The sequence below is a fragment of the Microcaecilia unicolor genome, chromosome 4 (genome assembly GCF_901765095.1).
Source record: "Microcaecilia unicolor chromosome 4, aMicUni1.1, whole genome shotgun sequence".
NCBI lineage: Eukaryota > Metazoa > Chordata > Amphibia > Gymnophiona > Siphonopidae > Microcaecilia > Microcaecilia unicolor.
Window position 1 is genome coordinate 64,824,747 of NC_044034.1, and position 21,557 is coordinate 64,846,303.

At 42.5% G+C, this 21,557-nt stretch overlaps 1 protein-coding gene across 1 annotated transcript in view; it reads right to left on the reverse strand.

The window, feature by feature from the left end:
* Positions 1 to 21,557, reverse strand: part of XPO4 (exportin 4) — a 254,758-nt gene that overhangs the window by 228,069 nt on the left and 5,132 nt on the right. Inside the window, 2 exon segments of the mRNA XM_030200298.1 lie at positions 3,700 to 3,841; positions 12,053 to 12,158. Coding sequence (XP_030056158.1) covers positions 3,700 to 3,841; positions 12,053 to 12,158 — 248 coding nt within the window.

A 21,557-nucleotide genomic window follows, 5' to 3' on the forward strand; every position in this document is an offset into this window, starting at 1 on the left:
CTTCTCTCTCCCTCCTCCAGATTTCAACCCCTTCTTCCACCTCAATCTCACTGTTTTTCCTCCTTTGAAGTCCACTCTATCCGCCTTTTCTCTCCTCTGCCTCTTCGAATAGCGGTCATTTATCGTCCCCCTGATAAGTCCCTTTCATCCTCTCTCAGTGACTTTGATGCCTGGCTTGCCTTCTTCCATGATCCTTCCTCCCCCTCTCTCATCCTTGGTGACTAATATTCCTGCTAATGATCCTTCCAACTCTTATATTTCCAAGTTACTCGCTTTAATCTCCAACTATGCTCCACCTCCCCCACTCATCAAAATGGTCACTGTCTTGATCTCATCTTCTCCTCCAACTGTTTACCCTCTAGTTTCATTGCCTCTGATCTTCCCCTCTCTGATCACCATCTAATAACTTTCACACTTAAATCTCCTCCCTCCCAGTCCCATCCTATCTTATCTAATTTATCTAGGAATCTTCACAATATTGTGTCTTCATCTCTATCCTCCCATGTTTCAAACCTCCTCTCTACTGTGGCACCATCCACGTCTGTCAACGAGGCTGTTTCTTCTTACAACAATACTCTATCCTCTGCCTTAGACACTCTTGCACCTTTGATGACCCCGCCCTATAAGGCGTACAAAACCCCAACCTTGGCTGACTTCTAATATCCGCTACCTACGTTCCTGTACCCGCTCCGCCGAATGCCTCTGGCGGAAATCTCGGGCCCTTGCTGATTTCTTATACTTTAAGTTCATGCTGACCTCCTTCCAATCTGCTCTTTTACGCACCAAACAGGATTATTACATCCAACTGACGAACTCTCTTGGCTCTAACCCTCGACTTCTCTTCACCACATTGAACTCTCTCCTCAAGGTGCCCCCTCCCCCAACTCCCTTCATTAACTCCTCAGACCCTTGCTGAAATCTTTCACGACAAGGTTCAAAAGATAAACCTTGAATTCTCTACCTCCCCACCTCTCCCTCCACTAGTCCGTTCCCCTCTCTCTCCTTCCCCTCATTCCTTTTCCTCCTTTCCTGAAGTTACTATAGAGGAAACTGCACTTCTCCTTTCTTCCGCAAAAATGTACCACCTGTTCCTCTGATCCCATTCCCACCCACCTTCTTAATGCCATGTCACCTGCTCTTATTCCTTTTATCTGTCACATTCTCAACCTCTCACTTTCCACTGCAACTGTCCCTACTGCCTTTAAACATGCTGTGGTCACACCTCTCCTTAAGAAGCCTTCACTCGACCCTACTTGTCCCTCTAAATACCGACCCATCTCTCGCCTCCCTTTTCTCTCCAAATTACTTGAGCGTGCTGGTCACCACCGCTGCCTTGATTTTCTCTCCTCATATGCTATTCTTGACCCACTACAATCTGGTTTTCGCCCTCTCCACTCAACCAAAACTGCGCTTACTGCGCAACAAATTCCAGAGTTTAATTACACGTTGAGTGAAGAAAACGTTTCTCCAATTCATATTAAATTTACTACTTTGTAGCTTCATCGCAGGTCCCCTGGTCCTAGTATTTTTGAAAAGAGTAAACAAACGGTTGACGTCTACCTGTTCCACTCCACTCATTATTTTATAGACCTCTATCATATCTCCCCTCAGCCGTCTATTCTCCAAGCTGAAGAGCCCTAGACGCTTCAGCCTTTCCTCATAGGGAAATCGTCCCATCCCCTTTATCATTTTCGTCACCCTTCTCTGTACCTTAATTCCACTATATCTTTTTTTGAGATGCGGCGATCAGAACTGAATACAATATTCGAGATACGGTTGCACCATAGACCGATACAAAAGCACTTTTGTTTTCCATTCCTTTCCTAATAATACCTAACATTCTATTTGCTTTCTTAGCTGCCGAAGCACACTGAACAAAGGGTTTCAACGTATCATCAACGACACCGAGGTCCCTTTCTTGGTCGGTGACTCCTAACATGGAACCTTCAATTACGTAGCTATAGTTCGGGTTCCTCTTTAACACATGTATCACTTTGCACTGCCTCACATTAAAAGTCATCTACCATTTAGACGCCCAGTCTCCCAAGGTCCTCTTGTAATTTTTCATAATCATCTTGCAATTTAACAACTTTGAACAGCTTTGTGTCATCAGCAAATTTAATTACCTCACTAGTTACTCCCATCTCTAGGTCATTTATAAATATGTTAAAAAGCAGCAGTCCCAGCACAGGTCCCTGGGGAACCCCACTATCTACCCTTCTCCATTGAGAATACTAACCATTTAACCCTACTCTTTGTTTTCTATTCTTTAACCAGTTTTTAATCCACAATAGAACACTACCTCCTATTCCATGACTCTCCAATTTCTTCTGGAGTCTTTCATGATGTACTTTGTCAAATGCCTTTTGAAAATCCAGATACACAATATCAACTGGCTCACCTTTATCCACATATAAACAGGATGGGAAATGCCAAATACTAGGTCATCACTCGCTCAAGACTCCCTGCAGGTCCAATCGAATTACGGTTCAACAATTTTTTTATTGATGAAATATTAAATACATCCACATAAAGTTAAAGTAACAAGTAACACTCAACCAACATGAAAAACACAAACTTTGGTAAAGACTAGAATCAGTCATCCTACTTGTTAGGAGTTATATCCGAAACCCGAACTCCAATACCTTCCCACACACACACACAAAAAAAAGGGGAATAAGGGGGACCCAACAAAGCCAGGGCACGTGCAGCCTGAAGTCTCCTCTCAGGAAATCAATAAATTTCACTATACTTTACTGGGGTGTCTTGCTTTTCCAGACAAGAAAGCACTTGGCTAATTGGAATTTAGAATCAGACTCCTGGTTTTATGCGGAAGAGATCCAAAGTACACATCCCATACTGCAAAAAAATATTTTAAGCGACTAGGCGCACGCCTAGCATGCTGCCGTTCCAAATCATCAATTCATGCATTCGATTTCTCCATGCCCAAAAGGAGGGGGCTTCCTCCCTAACCCAAACCCCAAGAATAACTTTTACCCAGGACCCCAGCTTTATGAAGAAACAATATTTGTGAACGATTGCGGATACAAAAAGCTTCATATTTATTCAGTAATAGAGCTGCTGGAGAGAACAGTAACTCACATCCCAATAACCTCCCAAGACAATTTAAGACAGCTCTCCAAAAGATGTTTACTTTGGTCCAATTGAATTAAAGAATGATCAGATAATGTACGGAAGTTCTGTGGCAGATTTCAATACCCAGTAAGAGGATGTCACAAAAATATAGTCTATGCGGGACATGGTTGAGTGTGCCCTGGCAACATGAGTAAAATCCACCAGCGATCTACCATATCTAGAACAGTGCAAAAATGTTGTAACCCTCGACTGGCTCTAAACTCTGCACTAGCCCCTCCCCCCAACCGATCCATAGAAGGATCCATTGCTGTACCAAAGCCCTCAAAACTAGAAGGTGCAAGTGCAAATAAGGGTCTACCACCTTGGTCAATGCCTGAAAAAGCATGATAAATTTTGTATTATGAACAGTCAAGTGGACTAACACATACCTACCCTCCTGCCCTACAAGCAATTTATGAATCCGACTTGGAAAAAATTTACTTATCAAAATCGCCACCCAGTTATACCTTTTTTGTTTTAAAATTTTAAAGCTTCTGTGCTGCATCATTCCACTGTTCATACATTAGACCAATGGATAACCCGTCCCTTCAACTACACACTTACTTTGGCCTCTGTAAGACGTAGGTCAAAAGGAATGTTCGTAATGATTCGATGCTACTTTTTTCTAAGAGGATCCACTCTCGCACCACTGCTTCCATTATCGCTGTGGCAGCTTGAAAAAGGACATAGTCCACCTTACTAGTTTCTGTTGGAGACAAAAGTATGTGCTTTAAGACAGTTTATAAAGCAAACTGCCTTTTGCAGACACAATTAGACATCTTTTCTGATCCATATAACCCTTAAATGCAGAATATCTGCCGCTATATATAATAGTTTCAATTTCTTTGTTTTCTTTTTAATTTATGGATGATGATTTCGAATATATGCTTTACCAAGGAGACTGCAAAAAGAATCAATTTAGTGATTAGCAATACTAATGTTTAATGATTTGCTGATGTATCCATATTTGGTTGTTTTATTATGGATGTAACCTATCTCAATGATTTCAAGAAAAGGTAACAATGTTAAGCAAATTTAGTGGTAATAGCCAATGGAAACCACAAAATCTAATGGCTGATGCTGAAGGCCATAAACTCAATTAGATTTTTTTTTTTTAAGTACTCTCAAACACTTCCCTAATCCCCACTCAAAAAAAATAAAATTGCCACCATAAAGGGCAGTATGTTGCACCCAGGGCTATGGAGTCAGAAGCAATTTTGGGCTCAGTTGGACTCTGTAAAAATGTACAGACTCCAGTTTCAAAATAAAATAAACAAAAAAATTTACAACATTATAATATCGTGTTTGTAATTCGATATATCCATCTTTGTTCTGATCTAAAGTACTAGTAAAAATATAAGTTATATTTTTGCAACCCTGGTCCCCTCCAGACAGTTCTGGATGCCGGCCAAGTTCTTTGGGTCAGTGACTGGTATTTTATATCAAATCAATTGAGATACCCAACTCCCTGTGTTTCAGTTGACAAAATTTTAAACCAAAAAATATTCATCAAAACCAGCATGTTTACTTTTGTTTTTATAGGATTAACGTATTCCTAGGACAAGACTATTACAGTAGTTCTCTACTTAAACTCCCCAGCAATAAGGGCCAATACAAATGTATTGGTGCTTTAGGCAAGCTTTCATCCTTGCATCTTCTCCAATTAAGGTTTCACACCTTATGCTCTTCCCCCACACTTAAGATTTTCATGTCAAACATTGAAAACCATGGAAGAGATAGCATGTTACCTTACATATTACAAAATTCCTTCCAGGCAGAACAAAAATTAGTTTATAAATTTAACAGCATCTCCTCTGGTGGTATGAATTGGACAATTATATAGTTTTTGTAATATTGTTCTGCATGGGTACCTCTGCTTCTTTTTTTTCCAGAGAATACTATATTCTCGTAAGCATACTGACACATATTTATACCTATTCTGTTTGTTTCACTATCCCATCTCTCCGAATTGACATTGCAATTGTATTTGGTGTTTTTATCTAATGTATTATATTGATTTCTTTCACAAGCTGCTTAATATAGATGTTTTTACAGTTATAGGAAAGGAGTTCCAATACAAAATATCATCCATGAAAGATGTCCATAATGTAACATTTTAATTTTTTTTTTTTTAGAACCACCTGCTTTTTTTGTTGTTGGTTGTTTTGTTTTTTTTGTTTGTTTTTAAGAGGTCCCTCTTTATGTTTCAACAATTTTTATTGATGGAACCAGAAAGTTCACAAACTGTAAAATACAAACCAGTATGAAGAAAAGAACATAACACACCTTCAACAATACAAACCATCAATTTCAGCTTTTAGAATAACCCCTGTACATTTCCCTCCCCATCTTCCCCCTCCCCCAAAACCTAGAACAATTGGAAAGGCAATAAAGCTAGAAACCTATCCCCCACTCCCCCCCTAACTAAATGGAAGCTGAGTAGAACCTAGCAGGGGAAAAAAAAACATAAAAAACCATAGCACATGAGAGCTGTAAGTCATTAATAATTAGACTGCAGCCCCTAGGATACAAATAGGAGTTCTATATGAGCAAAAAATTCTTTTTGTGTCTAAGAGTACCCTTCGTCTCCCTGGCCTCCCATGTGACCAAAAGGTGCACCTGGTTCCTCCAATGTCAAAAGGCCGAAGGGTCTGGCAACAGCCAATACTGTAAAATAACTTTCTGGGCCACCCGACACAGCTTTCTAACTTCAAAGAATAGCAGATCCGGACAAGGGCCAGAAGGGTCTGGGCACATCAAGCAAAAATTGCTCTAACGCTCCCCATATGTCTTGATCAAATAAACGTGACAAAAATCTCCTAATCTGTTCCCAGAAGCTCCGAATCTGGGGACATGCTCAAGAAGCATTAAAAAAAAAAAAAAAAAAAGTGTGGCACGGATGCCCGCACTTAGAACAAGAAGACTCCCCCTCACACCCCCCCCCCCCCCCCCCACATGAGCCAACTAAGCTTTGGGCATATACGCTCTGAGAATCACTCTATATCCACGTCTCGCATCAGTAGTCAAAGTATGAAGACCCTTAAGGGTGGCCAAAACACCCCAGTGCTCCAGCGAGATCCCAGAGTCTAACACCCATCTTGCGTTCAGTATAAGAGGGCCCCCTTAAAAAAAAAAAAAAAAAAAAAAGGTGTTTTAATGTTTTATTTTGAGCATTTATATATTTTTGGATTGATGTCAAGGTGTTTTGGCAACAAAATTGTTATTTAAATAAGCTGAAGCAAGTTAGGTCACATTTACACTGTTTTACTAGTAAATATTACTTTTTTTACCCCAACCTTTTAGGGGTTTGGTTTTTTTTGTTTGTTTTTTTACTAAACCACATTAGTGATTTTCTACACAAATGTAACACAGACCATTCAAAATGAATGGGCTGCGGTTTGCCTAGCACGGCAATTGCTAGAACAGTTTAGTATACGAGGCCCTTAAAAAAGTAAGAAATATAATTTTTACTCCTTGGTTGATTTTATTTTTAGTCATTTTCATCAGTTCTTTTAGATTTTTTTTCCATTTAAAAACATATTTGTATATATTGCACACCCTCAGGTCAGCTCTTATGTTGTTATATTTATGTTATATTTAACCTCTGGAGGCTCCTTTCCCACCCTAACCCCCTCAAATGGGGCTGTTTTTACTTTCATTTTTTGTTAATATGCAAATTACAGGCACAGACCTTTATGGAAAGGATTTACTGAGGCAAAAATTGTCTTCTGGTGCCCCCAATAGCACTAAGGTGATATACTTTTAAGCCAATGAGATCTATAGATTTTTAGAAGTACGTAGGGATCTGGGCTACTTTTGTTTTCAGAACTGTACCATAACATTTGATTAAGGGGCCCTTTTACAAAGTGGCAGTAAGCCCATCGCAAGCTTACCATGTGCCAATCTTAAGCTGGCGCCGGCAGTATTTCCACCCCCAGAGCACAGCATTTCTGGCGATCGTGGAAATATTCAAAAAATATTTCTGCAGGCGCTTACCTGGCAGTAATCAGGCAGTGGCAGTAATCAGGCAGTGCCACACGCTACCTGATTACTGCTAACACGGGAGCCCTTACCACCATCTCAATGGGTGGTAAGTGTTCCACCGCCACATGGCTATGCAGTTAAGAGAAATTTTACCACATGGCCATGCCTTTTTTTTCCAGCCTATTTACCTGCTGCAGTAAAAAGGACCTCAGCACATGGCAAAAACAGCCCCTGCCACTAGTGCACAGCCCCTTTTACACAAGGGATAACAGCTTATACCCCACCCTGCTTGTTCACATAGTACATTGCAACCTGATATTTGGTTATGCAGCTAATCTCTGAAAGCCAAATGTTCCTCAGCTTGAGATCGATATGAAGATCCATTTCCTAAGCAGACCATGCCCCTTGCGTGTGAAGCCCATCAACATGAACTCCTAAACCCAGGTTGGATGCATCCGTTGTCAGCACCTTCTGAGGTGGCGGAATTTGGAATGGTTGTCCCAGAGTCAAATTCGACCAAATTGTCCGTCAGAGAAGAGTGTGATTAAACTCTGGAGGGACCTGGGATCTGCCACATTTCCAGCTACCTGAGACTACTGGGGAGCTAGGAGCCACTGAGCATCTCTCAAATGGAGACAAGCCATGGAAGTGACATGCACTATGGAAGCCACGTGGCCTAAGAATCTCAACATCTGCTGAGCTATCTGCTTGCGACTTACGAGGCGATTGCTACCAAAAGACAACCGCTCTCGCTTGGCAGAAAAGCCCAAGCCTGAACTGTATCAAGCAGAGCCCCTATGTACTCTGCACCGACTCTTTCACCCCCTCCTGAGATGTGCTCTTGACCAGTCAATCGTCCAAGTAAGGAAACACAAACTCCCAGTCTGCGTAATGATACTGCAACTACTGATAGACATTTGGTGAATACCCTGGGGGCTGATGCGAGGCCAAAGGGCAGAACACAATACTGGTAGTGGTGTTTCCTTATTCAAAATCCGAGATACTTCCTGTGACTGAGAAGTATCGATATATGGGTATAGGCATCCTTCAAGCCAAAGACAGCATAGCCAATCCTTTTCCTGAATCATGGGAAGGGTGCCCTAAATTTTTCTTTGACCAAATTTGTTCAGGACCTTTATTTCCAGGATGGGATGGAATCCCCCCATTTTCTTGGGCAAAAGTACCTGGAATAGAACCCCTTCCCTTCCTCCCCTGGTGGCAAGGGTTTGACCGCAAGGGCGGCGGAGAGGCAGATATTTCCTCTACAAGTACCTGCTTGTGCAGAAAGCTCATGAACAATGCTCTCGGTGGGCAATTTGGGGGTTCTTCAAATAGTCTGTGTCAGTTACGCACTTCACTGGCACACCAGTCAGAAGTTACAAGGGGCCACCTTTGATGAAAAATACTGAGCATCCTCCTACTGGACGGTCATCTGGGAAGGTTACTTGGACTGCAGCTATGCTCTCCTGGAGCCAGTCAAAAGCCCATCTCCTGCTTTGACTGGGGAGCCAGCTATGGCTTCCAACAGCAGGAGTTACTTGGATGACAGCACTGGGACTGGGGCTGCTGGGCAAAGTGAGAAAGTGGCAGAAACCAGTAGAAGGTCCGTCACCTAGGCCCACTTGAAAATCTCCTGACTGAGGAGGATAGAGGTTGTCGAGAGGGAGATTGGACAGTGTCAGTGTGCTTCTTTATGAGGTCAGCGGTCTCCTCTGCCTAGTCCCCAAAAATGATTGTCTTCTCAGCAAGGTACATCTGCTAATCTCTCCTGAACCGCTGCAGCCATGAGAGTCTGTGCATCCCCACACCCACGGGGGAGAGGGCTGGCTGCAACATCAAAGTACCTTGGCCAGATATTTTCTGCATTCTAGCTGCTTACTGGCCAACTGGCAAAGCTCAGCGGCCTGCTTCTGAGGGAAAGAGTCCAAGAGACTAAGCATACTGCATAGCAAAGACTTACAAGTAGATGCTCATGTAGAGCTGATGGGACTGGATGCAAGCAATAAGCATCGAGGCCTGATAACTTTCCTTCCGAAAGGAGTCTAGTATCTGACCCTATCTACCTGGGGAAGCTGAGGCATGAGTCCTGGAACTGCTATCTTGTTTAAGGACGGACAACCACCAAAGAGTGGTGAGACAGCTGACCCTCTCAAACCTGTGAGCCTTCTGGAAATGATAATGCATATCCACCTTCTTAGGTGCAACCTGCACTGAGGGGGGAGATTCCCAGTTGTTCCGTCAGTGCACCTTTAAGGATATGATGTAATGGAACTGTGACCCCTTCCCTACAGCAGCTCTTTGTGACTCTGGGCAAGTCACTTAACCCTCCATTGCCCCAGGTACAAATAAGCACCTGCATATACTATGTAAACCATTTTGAATGTAGCTGCAAAAACCACAGAATGTGGTATATCAAGTCCCATTTCCCTAGGAAGCGACTCAGCCCGGGACAGATAACATCTCTGCCCTGGGTTCCTCCTCTGTGTCCAACTTAAACAGGATGGAAGGAGGCATCTACTTCACATAACCTGTGAAAGAGGCCCTCAGGTAGAGATTTACAACTCTTAAGATGGGGAGGGATCAGAAGGGATCCCGTAAGACTCCTGAGCCCCATGGTCCGAATCAGACTCCTCACAGTACTTAGATTGAACAAAGAGAGTCTGTGCTTGCTCCAGCTCGGTGTTACCATGCCCACACCCCAAAGGGAACAGGGTACAGCCCTACACTCGGACTCCAGTGAAGCATCCTCTCCCGATGCCAAGAGCGGTACTACATGGATCAACGTCGACACCTGTCACGGTGCTGGCAAAAACCGCTCACAGGTAAGGTGCCCATGCTTCTCAGGTACCGGCTATGTCGATACCCTGGCGCTCCCGGCACCATGCACCAAAAAGGACCAATGCTTGTGCTTCTTGGGCTTTCCCCAACAACGAGCATTGCGGTCCTTCTGTGCCGATGATTAAAATTTTAAACCCGTACGCGTCCGGTCCCAGGGCTAGCTATGAGCACCCAATGTCAAGGGAGGTGGAGACCTCCTCGATGCCAGTGCACTCCCAGTGTTAGCTGACTGGGCAGCCATCAAAGTTGATACTTCCAATGCCAATGTATCAACCTTCAAAGAGCCAAAAACATTCTCCTGTTGGACCTGACGCACTCTGTCTCCTCAACTGCATTTTCATACAGAGAGAATAGGAGTTAGGGTCATAGTTAGGCCAAAGGCACCTAATGCACCAAAAGTGTAGGTCCGTCACCAAAATCACCAGATTACATTGGGCACACCTCTTGAAGCTACTGGGGGGGGGGGGGGGGGGTCTTTCTTGAACATCTTGAATGTCCTCAATTTTGGGCTACAAAAAGGGACAGAGTCCAAATTGAGATGGCGCTCAGGCCTAAGCAGGCCTATTGAGCTATCCTATATAATAATTCTCACCTCCAACGTTCTGTGCCTGGGACCGTAGCTCCCTAGGCTGGAGGTGGTCTGCTAGGCAGACACGCACTGATGTCACTGACGTCATGACAGCTGATTCCAAGGCAAGGGGAGGGGTTCCCTACTCCTCCCCCTGCCTCAGAATCATCTCTCACCCCCCGCGCTACGGCCCCCTCGACCCCCCCCCCTCCGCGAACCTGTCACCCCCCCCCCACACACACACCGTTGTGTACTAACTGTGCTGACGGGGGACCCAAACCCCCGACAGCCAAAGTGTTGTTGTGCCCTTCGCGTTCCTTCCTCATCTTCTCTGGAAGTTCCTCTGCGTGAGTCTGACGTCAGACGCAAGCAGAGGAACTTCCAGAGAAGATGAGGAAGGAACGCGAAGGGCACAACACTTCGGCTGATGGGGGTTTGGGTCCCCCGTCAGCACAGGTAGTACACAACGGCAGCGGGGGGGGGGGGGGGGGGGGGTTCGGCGGTCCAGGGGGGGGGGGGGGAGGAATTGCCTGCCTAGGGCCCGTTTCCTTGCCTTCAGAAACGAGCCTTTTTTACTAGTGAAAAATAAAGACAAATTTGAAGGGAAAATAAAGTGAAATTAAAGCAACATGAGGGGAAAATACCCTAATGAGAAGGCACTGCAAAAGCAGAGAGAAATTGCTGAAAGACTACAAAGATGCAGCCTCTCTGCTACATCGAAAAATTAAGACTGAGGGACCCATGCTCGAGTGTCAGGTGGGAAGGCATGCGCAGTGGGATGCTACTAGAATTTTCTTGAAATATTTATATGCTAGTCAGCTTCAACACCGGGCTCCGTCAGATGTCACCCACATGTGAGAATTCAACTGGCCTGCTTGTCCTCAGAGAACTATTATGATCAAATGGGCCTGCACCAACTGGTTCCATTATTTTTGAACAAGAATATTTTCTCTGGTCTAGAAATGTTTATATTTTAAGATATTTAAAAGGTTCTTCTAATGCTGTGCTTATTATATTTTCCATCTTTTTTTTTTTTTTTAGTTATGCCTGGTTTTTCAAAACTCCTTACATGCAACCATTAAGGTATTGGTCACCTTAGGTAAAAGTTTTGATTTATCAGTTCCCTAATTTCATATTTGGGGAATACATTAGTAATTCGATTGTCACTATATTGTAAGCTCTGTGTGATTTCGTTCTCATAAAATTATTTTTTTATAAAAATTCCTTATCATTAATGTCCCTGTACTTTGTTGCATTTTATATGTGGAATTACTGTTCACAATTGTTAAAAACAAAAAAAAAAAACCTGAAGCAGGTACTGAGGTGCCGACATGTTGGGCTTATGGACAATCTAATTATATTTATATAGTTTCCACTTTATCTATGGTTGTTGTTAACAAAATTGAAGCTTAAGTCAAATGAGACTAGCCTATATACAGTGCTCTGTATTTTATTCATACTCTGTGTGCAGCAAATTGGGACATTTTTGCTGCTATTAAAACAGAACACACCATATTAGAAACCTACCCAAAATATGCTTGCAGACTGCAAATGGTGATTTTGATTTCCTAAAGGATAAGAAGATGTGCTCTGCATGCTGGCGTTGTTCAGTATTGACCATGGAAGGTGGTGCCTAAAAATAAATAAATAAATAAATTCAGAGGAAATATGGCTATGAAAGAAAAAATAAATAAATAAACCGGAGGCTCCCTCTTAACATTTTGCAGCTTCTTCCCCTTCCCAAGCAGAACAAACGTTGAACATCCTGCTCATGTGTTTTAGATAGATACTGTAGTATGAATTCCTCTGTTTGGCAGTTTTGAAGAATTTATTCAAAAGGAAATTTGGGCATCCCTAAATAGAAATTAATACAATCACAAAAACCACTACATACTCAAAAGAAAAAAAAAACTGCCATAACCTAAACTTAGGCGCCACATTTTTCCTTCGTTATCTTTGTAAAAGCCTGCTTAAATACCATAATGTACAATACGTATTCTTTGGCCCAGAAAAAACTTCATTCTTTTTTAGATATTAAAAAGGTTAACCAGACAAACCATTTTGCCTAATGGATGATTAGTAGTGAGATTTATATTAAAAGGGAAAATTATTTCCATTAAGCCTTTCTGATGTAAGTTTACTGCTGGTAATTATCTCCAGTATAATTTTCCTTCACTCTGTCCGTGTTTTCCTTTTCATTTATTGTGGTCTAGAGTGAATCACAGAGGCATAATTTCAAAGCACTTAGCCTTCCAAAGTTCCATAGGTTTCTATGGAACTTTGGAAGGCTAAGTGCATTTTTGTTCTTTCTTAAAGAAATACCTTGAATTTATATACCCCCTATGTTTCTACATTACTGTTAATAAGTAAATACTCGTAATGACAATTTTGAAATGCATTTAAAACAAAAAAAATATAAAGCTCCTAGACCACCACACTCCCAGAGTCCCATTACCTCCAACGGACACAAACTTGGCTCTATGGACTTTATGATATTCTATGTTCAAGTTAAAACATAAATAAATAATTGAATCAGGCCCTTAAACTCTACCTGTTTTTTTGGAAAATATGAATAGCTGTCCATAATGCTTCTTTTACTCAACCAAAATATGGGGGGTAAGACAAGTCTTCCGCTATTTTTAAACATGACATACATTAGAGGTCTGCAAACTAACACGAAGATTTTTTTTTTTTGCTAGTTCTAACTACATATGACAAACACCACCTATACAAAGGCGACCAAGTAATTCTCCAATTCAATATATCAGCGGCGTTCGATTCGGTTGACTACACATTGCTACTCGAACACCTGATCAGACAGGACTAACAGGGACTGTGCTCAAATGGTTCAGTGAATTCCTTTCAAATCAAAGCTATTCTGTCAAGCAAAACAACCAACTTTCCAACTACTGGCCTACTAACTATTCTTACTGTACACCGCCTTGAGTGAATTCCTTCAAAAGGGCAGTAAATAAATCCTAATAAATAAATAGGGGGGTCTTGCATGGATCTCCCCTCTCACCAATCCTGTTCAACCTCGTCATCCCTTGCCTCAATACACGTGGAACTTAATGAACTACTATTATCCTATGCAGACGACATCCTGCTTCTCTTACCAGTAACAGCATCAAAGATCCAACTCAGTGTGTAGCAAATGGTAGGACTGCTGTTAGCACCTGGGCTCTGATCAATAAACTGAAATTGAATGCGCAAAAACCCAAGGTCCTGTGGTTCCGAAATCAGGGAGTTGAGGTCCCATCATCAATATCTTTGTCTAATGGTCAAAGCTTTAGAGTCAAATCTGAAACCAGAATATTAGGGGTCTTGCTTGATTCTTCACTCACCTTCTCTTCCCATATTAACCAGCTATGGAAGAAAACACTATTCAAAATGAAACAGCTCTATCTAGTCAGACCATTCTTTGACCAAAAAGCCTTCGAACTACTAGTCCAAATGCTAGTCCTACCTCACTTGGATTACTGTAACGTTCTAGTTCTTGGTATTAAGTGCTAATATCAGAAAAAAAAAACTGCAAATCATACAGAATACAGCTTAAGACTAATATACAGATTGAATAGATATACTAGTGTTTCAACTCATCTAAACAAAACTGCACTGGCTTCCCATAGCAGAAAGACTCAGGTTCAAAGTTGCTCGTTTAGTTTTTCAAGTCTTAGTCACCTCTGAACTGCTGACTAAGACTGCTTCGCTATATCTGGTGCAGAGACTGAAACAATAACTAATGCTAGCATCACAATTTCAAAAGACAATTCGAAATTAGAAGATTTCCAGCTCGCTATTCTCCGTACTTGGAGTCAAAATATGGAAAACTATCTATTCCCATCAGAACAGAAAACAGCTACCTCAACTTCAGGAAGAAGCTAAAAACCTTCCCAAAGACTGCTTCATAATAATCCATCATGACTTCTACTTCCCAGTATCATCCATTATCCTTGCCTTTAATGTTTTTAGTCTCATGCATTATACCAATGGTCTCTAATGTTTCTCATACCTCACACTATCTACTTTGGTCTCACCTAGAATGTAAACCGCACTGAACCCTGGGAAGGGGATATTAGCGGTAAACAAGAATTGAACTGAACCCTGGAAAGGGGATATTAGCAGTATACTAGAATTGAACAGTTTCCAGCAGGTAAAAATGAGCTCTCCCGGCCCTGAAGGTATGCCTAGGCAGGAACTGCCACTGTAGTAAGGAATCTGCACTTGTAAATTATTTACCTGCTTGGAAATCTGTCTTTAAAATCTGGGAAGAAAACTGTGGGTTAAAAACTGATAACCACTGAGCTTTTATCCACCCTATTGCATAACTTTTCAATAAACACAGTTTTCAGTCACACCCACGCCAGGCTCAATTTTTGGGCAATTTTCATTTGCACTTGACTAATTTCAGGTCCTCTGCAGTCCATCGAGAAGCAAAGAAAACGCATAAATATACTACATAAACTGAGACTAAATGTCTCTAGCCCTTAGCAACATTAACTAAACTCACCAATATGTTGACAACAGTTTAGCAGCAAGATGTAGCAATATGCAAAAGACTAGCTAGCCTCCATGTATAATCATCTCCCAATTTGAGAGAAGTTGTATACTTCCAGTTATGTAAAGCGCTCCTAGCTCTTAAGTATCAAGCCCAATCTCTGGAAGCTATAGCAAACAGAGCAGAGGCAGGCAGAAAGGTATGCCCCGGGATACATGACAGACTTAATCAACCTACCAACTAGACACACATCCAAATCAACACGAATGTACCTAAATCTGTACTACCCAAACTGCAAAGGACTCAAATACAAATCAACTTACGCATCCACTTTCTCCTACATAAGCACACAGCTGTGGAACGCATTACCAAAAGAAGTGAAAACTACGTACGACCACCTAAACTTCCAGAAAAAAACTAATCAATAGAAACAAAATAAAACATGGAAAAGAAAATAAGATGATACCTCTCTAAGGAAAAAACTAAAAACTAACCTGTTTAAAAAGGCATACCCTACCAATCCAACATAAATGCCTGATCTCTGCAACACAACAAAACTAAAGTACGTACTGTACATAACACAACTCTTCCTTTGTACAATTCCATAATGTGGCTGTGCCACATGAACTTTATCTAACCACAATATCACTTTGTATTTGTATACATCGGAGTCTGCAAATGCCTCTCCGGTACAATGTAAGCCACATTGAGCTTACAAATAGGTGGGAAAATGTGGGATACAAATGTAACAAATAAATAAATATACACAAAAATTCAGGGGCACAGGAAAGCAATCCTACTTCCAGACTGGTAGCTTCTATGGTGCCTTGGATAAAAAGTCACCTGGAAGGAGAGCAACGCCTTAGTAATACAGAAGTGATCCTATTGCCAGGACCTGCCCTCTGTGTGATGTAATATTCTCTTATACCAAGGAACTCTCTCCAGGGGGATGTGTATGAAAATAGGGAAGGGTAGGTAAGGAGTGCCAGTGTACTTGGTCATTTAAATCATTAGAAAATTACTCCTGAAAGAATTCTGCACCAAAAACAAACAAAAAACATTTCTGCACAAAAAAGTTTGCAAATTCTGCAAGTTTATTTGGCATAATTTAACCAATACTACAGACCCCTCTCCCTATACACAAATACCATCCATATTTTTCCTAGCACCCGTAGCATTCACTTATTTTTTTCTAGCACAATCCCTCTCCCTGAACCCACACACCATCCATATTTTTGTCCAGCCCCTGCACCGACACATAGCATCCATTTTTTTCCAGCTCCCCTCTCCCTGCACCCACACATAGCATCCCGCTCTCACCCATAGCATTTTCTTTTACAGCCCCTCCCTCCCCACACAGAACATCCTTTATTTTTGCAGCCCCCTCCCACAGCATTTTTACAGCCCCTCCCTCCTCCACAATATCCCCCTTTTTATACAGACCCTCCCTCCCACACATAGCATCCCCTTTGTTTTGCAGCCCCTCCCACCCAGAGCATTTTTTCCCCAGACACTCAATCCCTTTTTTTTTTTTTTTTAAACAGCCCCTCCCTCCAGCCACCCATGAGGTAGGAGGGGGAGGGGGAGGAGGAGGAGCTGCAGCAGAAGAACCTCTTCGGGGCAGGAAAGAACCCTACTCTTTCCTGCCCCGCTGCTGCCGTGCTTTTTCCCAAATGGCCACAGAGACTTCAAGTGGTAGTCTCACAAGATTATCACTTGAAGTCTCGGTGGCCATTTTGAAAAATCACAGCACCAGCAGGACAGAAGTGGCAGGAAAGAGTGGGGTTCTTTCCTTCCCCCAAAGAGGCCACTATTCCATCACTTAAGCCAGATGGAAGCGAGGGCGGGGGGAGAGGGGGCAGATTCTGTGCAGAAATGTTGAATTCTGGGCAAACTGCGCTCCGCAGTCGCACAGAATTCTGGCAGGAGTAGAAAATGTAGATAGCTAGGTGGCTGATGGGCAAGAGGATCAACTTGTTACTTGCCTGCCTTGTGCCAAAAGTGGCAGACCTCACCTAAACAGAATTTTAGGCAGCTGGGGAGAAGCCAGCTGCCTGGACACATACAGGTACAGACAACATATGGATTCAGTGACAGCTGCCAAGCTCCCTTGGAATGATAGAGGGTGGGTGAGTTAGAGATGGGAGGATTTTATTTTTATAATTCCAGGTTTACTTAGTGTGTTTCGTTGTGGGCATTGTCCTCATAGGTTTCTCATTTTTTGAGTCCTGATTTGCTTCACATCACAGAATGGTGGGCTGATCGACACCAGACTAAGAACACAGCTCCTCATGTTCTACATTTACATTTGTGGTCAATGTTTATATTCTCAGGTAGTTTTCTACTATGTCCATGCTGCATTATTCTGACAAACAGTTCAAGAACCTATTATTGCAGCACTCTTGGTGGGTTAAGATAACTTAAGTTTTGGGGTTGGGGAAGGAGATTTTGATCTTTGAAATATGCTTGGAGTGTTATGTTTTATGGTTGTATACTTTGTTAATTGTAGATTATGACATTTTGACTTCCAAGTTAAACAGATTTAAACAAACAAAGAAACAAGCAAAAATTCACATGGACCTCATCAACTCAAGACAGTGGGGTTGTGCAAAGGAGGGCGGGCATGAGGGGCTTTCGTTTTGTATTTTGAAGATTACTTCCTGATCAGCACTACTTTATTGTTGTAAGCTCACAAAATTTGTACTGTTCAAGCCTCAATAAATATTTAATGTTAAAAAAAAAAAAAAAGACAGTGGTTGCCATCAACATCTTAGAAGCAGGTAAGTGTACAGTTAAGCATCTGTAAAGGCTTGAATTAAAAAAGTGCTTTTAGGTATTTACCACATTGAAGAAATGCGAATATATTTCATAGCTCAAGTGGCAAGTTGTTCCACAGTTTGGCTCCTTCAACATAAAATATAGATTAACTGAATATTATTTGTCTGAAGCGATGGAAGGAGGAAACATCAAGCAAAAGATTGTACCCAGAACAGAAAATGCAAGCAGATCGATATATTTTTAAAGAGCTAGCAATAGTGAGCAGTGCATTGTTCAATACTTTTAATGATCAATGTCAGAATTTTAAAATTTGATTTTCCATTGAATGGGTAACTAATGTAAATGTTTTGAGAACCAGAGTTATATAACAAATCAAGTGTTTGTAAGTAAACGAGCAGCAGTATTCTGTGCAATTTGCAAAGATCTAATCTTACTCACTGGTAAACCTAGATATAATGATGAATTGCAATAATCTAGGAGTGGAGTTATCAAACACTGTACCTGTACAAATTCCGGTAACCTTTAAAAGCTGCTATCACCTGTGGAAACTAGAAACTTGTTTCATGCATCAAGAAAATGTAATGTTTATCACATCATGGACCACTTTGATCATTCAACTAGGCTACTGTAGCACCTTGTATATTAGTTACTCACCTGTAGCAGGCGTTCTCCGAAAACAGAAAAGTATCCTCACAGCTAGGTGACATCATCCGACAGAGCCCAGTTCGGACGCCGAGTAACAATATTAAGTTAGAAGTTTCTAGCACCATCCCACCACGAATACACTGGTGCTCTCCCGCCCAATGCACAAACATAGAATCCTCAGTCATTTAACAAAAGCTAAAGAATACAACTCCAAGGAGAGGAGGCAGGATAAGTCCTCCGAGAACAACTGCTATAGATGAGCACCTTTGCTTTCAGATGACAAGAAGCTGATGCATTTTCACAGCTGGTAATCCCTAGGTACCAGGCTTACAGAATACTGGGACAATAGGACTTGAACTTCGAGGCCTGAAAGTCAATTAACCTGAAACTATTTACATACTAGCTGTGAAGGTGCAGCCTGGAACTAAAAACTAGGCCGAGGGGGAGTGTGGGGGTGAAGTTAGATTCTAGACACTGAACAAATTCTTCAGGACTGCCTGCCCGAACCTTTTGACCACAGTGTATCCTGCTCAAGGCAGTAATGAGATGTGAATGCGAGGTCAGATGACCACAGCGCAGCTTTACAAATCTTCTCTATGGAGGCTGGGCTCTTCCTCCGTCTGTGACCTCTTCAACCTTATCTGCAAACAAAGGGTTACCTCGGAAAGGAAAGGATCATCCGCCAATCTCTCCTGACCCACTAGTTCTAGGTCAGACACACACAGCCATGAGAGCCTGCGTATCCCCACTCATGGCATAGATTCTGGACACTACATTCCAGCTGCATTCTGGCCAACTGGCGAAACTCTGCAGCCTGCTCCTGTGGAAGAGAATCCACAAGACAGTGTACTGCAGACCAAAGACTGTTAAGTAAAGGCTTATTCAGGGCTTGTAGGACTGGATGAAGGCAATGAGAATCCAGGCCTGAAAAGCTTTCCTCCCCAACAAGTCCAGTGTCCAATACTCTCTACATAGCGGCACAAAGGCACTAGTCCAGTAGCTCCTAGCTCATTTCAGGACAAATTCAACCACCAGAGAATGATGTGGCAGATGAGCCCTCTCAAATCAGGATATGGTACTGTGTATTCACCTTCTTAAGTGCAACCTGCACCGAGGGGAGATTCCCAGTTGTTCATCAGTGCATCTTTAAAGATGGGGTGCAATGGTACCGTGACACGTTCCTTAGGAGATGACTAATAACTGTAGTCCAAAACAGTTAACATTTCCACCCTGGGCTCTTCCTAAGTCTCTAACTTAAAAGGGACAATAGAAGCGATCTCCCTGACAAAAGCTGTGACATAGAGACCCTCAGAAGGAAATTTACATCTCTCCTGAGGTGGGGAGGGATCAGAAGGTATTCCATAAGATTCCTCCTCCAAGAAGTAATGCGAGGCCTTTTCCGAGTCCCATGAACAGGACCGGGCTGAATGAGTCTGTGCCTGCCTCGGCTCAGTGGAACCATGCCCCGAAAAGCGCCGAGGTACAGTCCTACCCTCAGACTCCAGGGAAGCTTCCTCCCCCAACATTGAAACTGGCACTGTGATCATCTTTAGAGGTGCCGTATCAAGGATCTCTGAACAGGCATGAAGCCTCAGGAAGGTTCTGGAGCTTATCCACAGCTTGCGCAAGCGCCTTCAACACATTTTGCAGCTGCAGTATCTATGCCAACTCCTCCATGAGCATGGCTCGGAACCACTCATTGAAGGCAGGCACTGGTAAAGGCAAGAAAGAGGGGCAGCCTGAAAAAGCGTTGGTGCCAAACCAGTAATAGAGACCTGGCTGCTTGGAGACTTGCGCAGCAGCACCTCTTCCAAAGAGGAAAAGCACTCCTCCCAGTGCTGGTGGTTATCATTATGCCCTGATGCTCCTGGCACCATGCGTCGATGAGGACAGATGCTTATTGCTTCTTAAGCCTCCCAAAGCTCCACATTGTGGTCCTTCGGTACCAATGGGGATGATGAATTTATACGTGTCCTCGGTGTCGGATCCGAAGTTGAGAAAGGTAGAGACCTTCTCAATGTCGGTGCACTCCCAGTGGATGCTGAAGTCTTGATGGCCATAGAGGTTAATGCTTCTAGTACTGATGTACCAGTCTTCAATGAGCCAAAAATGTCTCCTGTTGGACCTATCGCACCTCTGTCCCCTCAACTATATTTTTAAATAGAGAGAAAAAAAAAAAAAGAGTTGGGCCGAACCATAAGAGTTAGGACTCATGGTTAGGCCCAAGGCACCCAATGCACCAAGAGTGCAGGTCTATCAAGGAAACTGCCCGATTACATTGGGCAACATTTGAAACCACTGGGGGTCTTCAGGGACATCAAGAAAAGAATTGCAGCCAAATTAGACTCCTCAATTGTGAACAGTAAAAAGGGGCAGCGTTCAAACTGAGGTCAGTGTTCTGGCCTAAAATGGACCTAGCAACTTCGACAAATAAAGGAAACCTGAAGAACTGAAAACAACTATTAGAACTAAAGAGAAACAAAATAAAATAAAGACATTAAAAATAATCTATGAAAGTGGGAAAAAACCCAAGTGGAAAGGCTCTCAAACGATAGGGAAGATATGCACAGAGAGAATGATGATGATGTATCCTCCATGTTCTGCGGAAAAATGAAGACTGAGGAACCTGCATTTGTGCGTCAGGCAGGAAAGCACCAGTGAATGCATGGTGGGTTGCTGCTAGAAACTTCTAACAATCTCACTAGTCAGTGTCCGCACCTGGATCTGTCAGATGACATCACCGAACTGTGAGAATACAACAACCTGTTCATCCTCAGAGAAATTTTGCACCTGTTCCAACAAATTCAGAACACCACAACACAACTAATAGAGGGTTACAAGCAAAGTGACATCACATCCCTTCTGCACTGGCTACCTGTACTCTACAGGACCAAATTTAAAAACACTCTCTTCTCCTTTGCCCACTACAAACCTTTGAGGCCTCCAAGGTCCTCACAAAGAAGCATCCCACTATTCCTTAGTTACAGGAAATTATGTGATGCAACACCTGATAGCTAACCTTCTCAGGAATAGCTCCCCCCACTCAAACTCACTCACAGAAGGCTATACCTAACTCAAGATGCTCTCTGCTTCAGGAAGCAGGTGAAATTC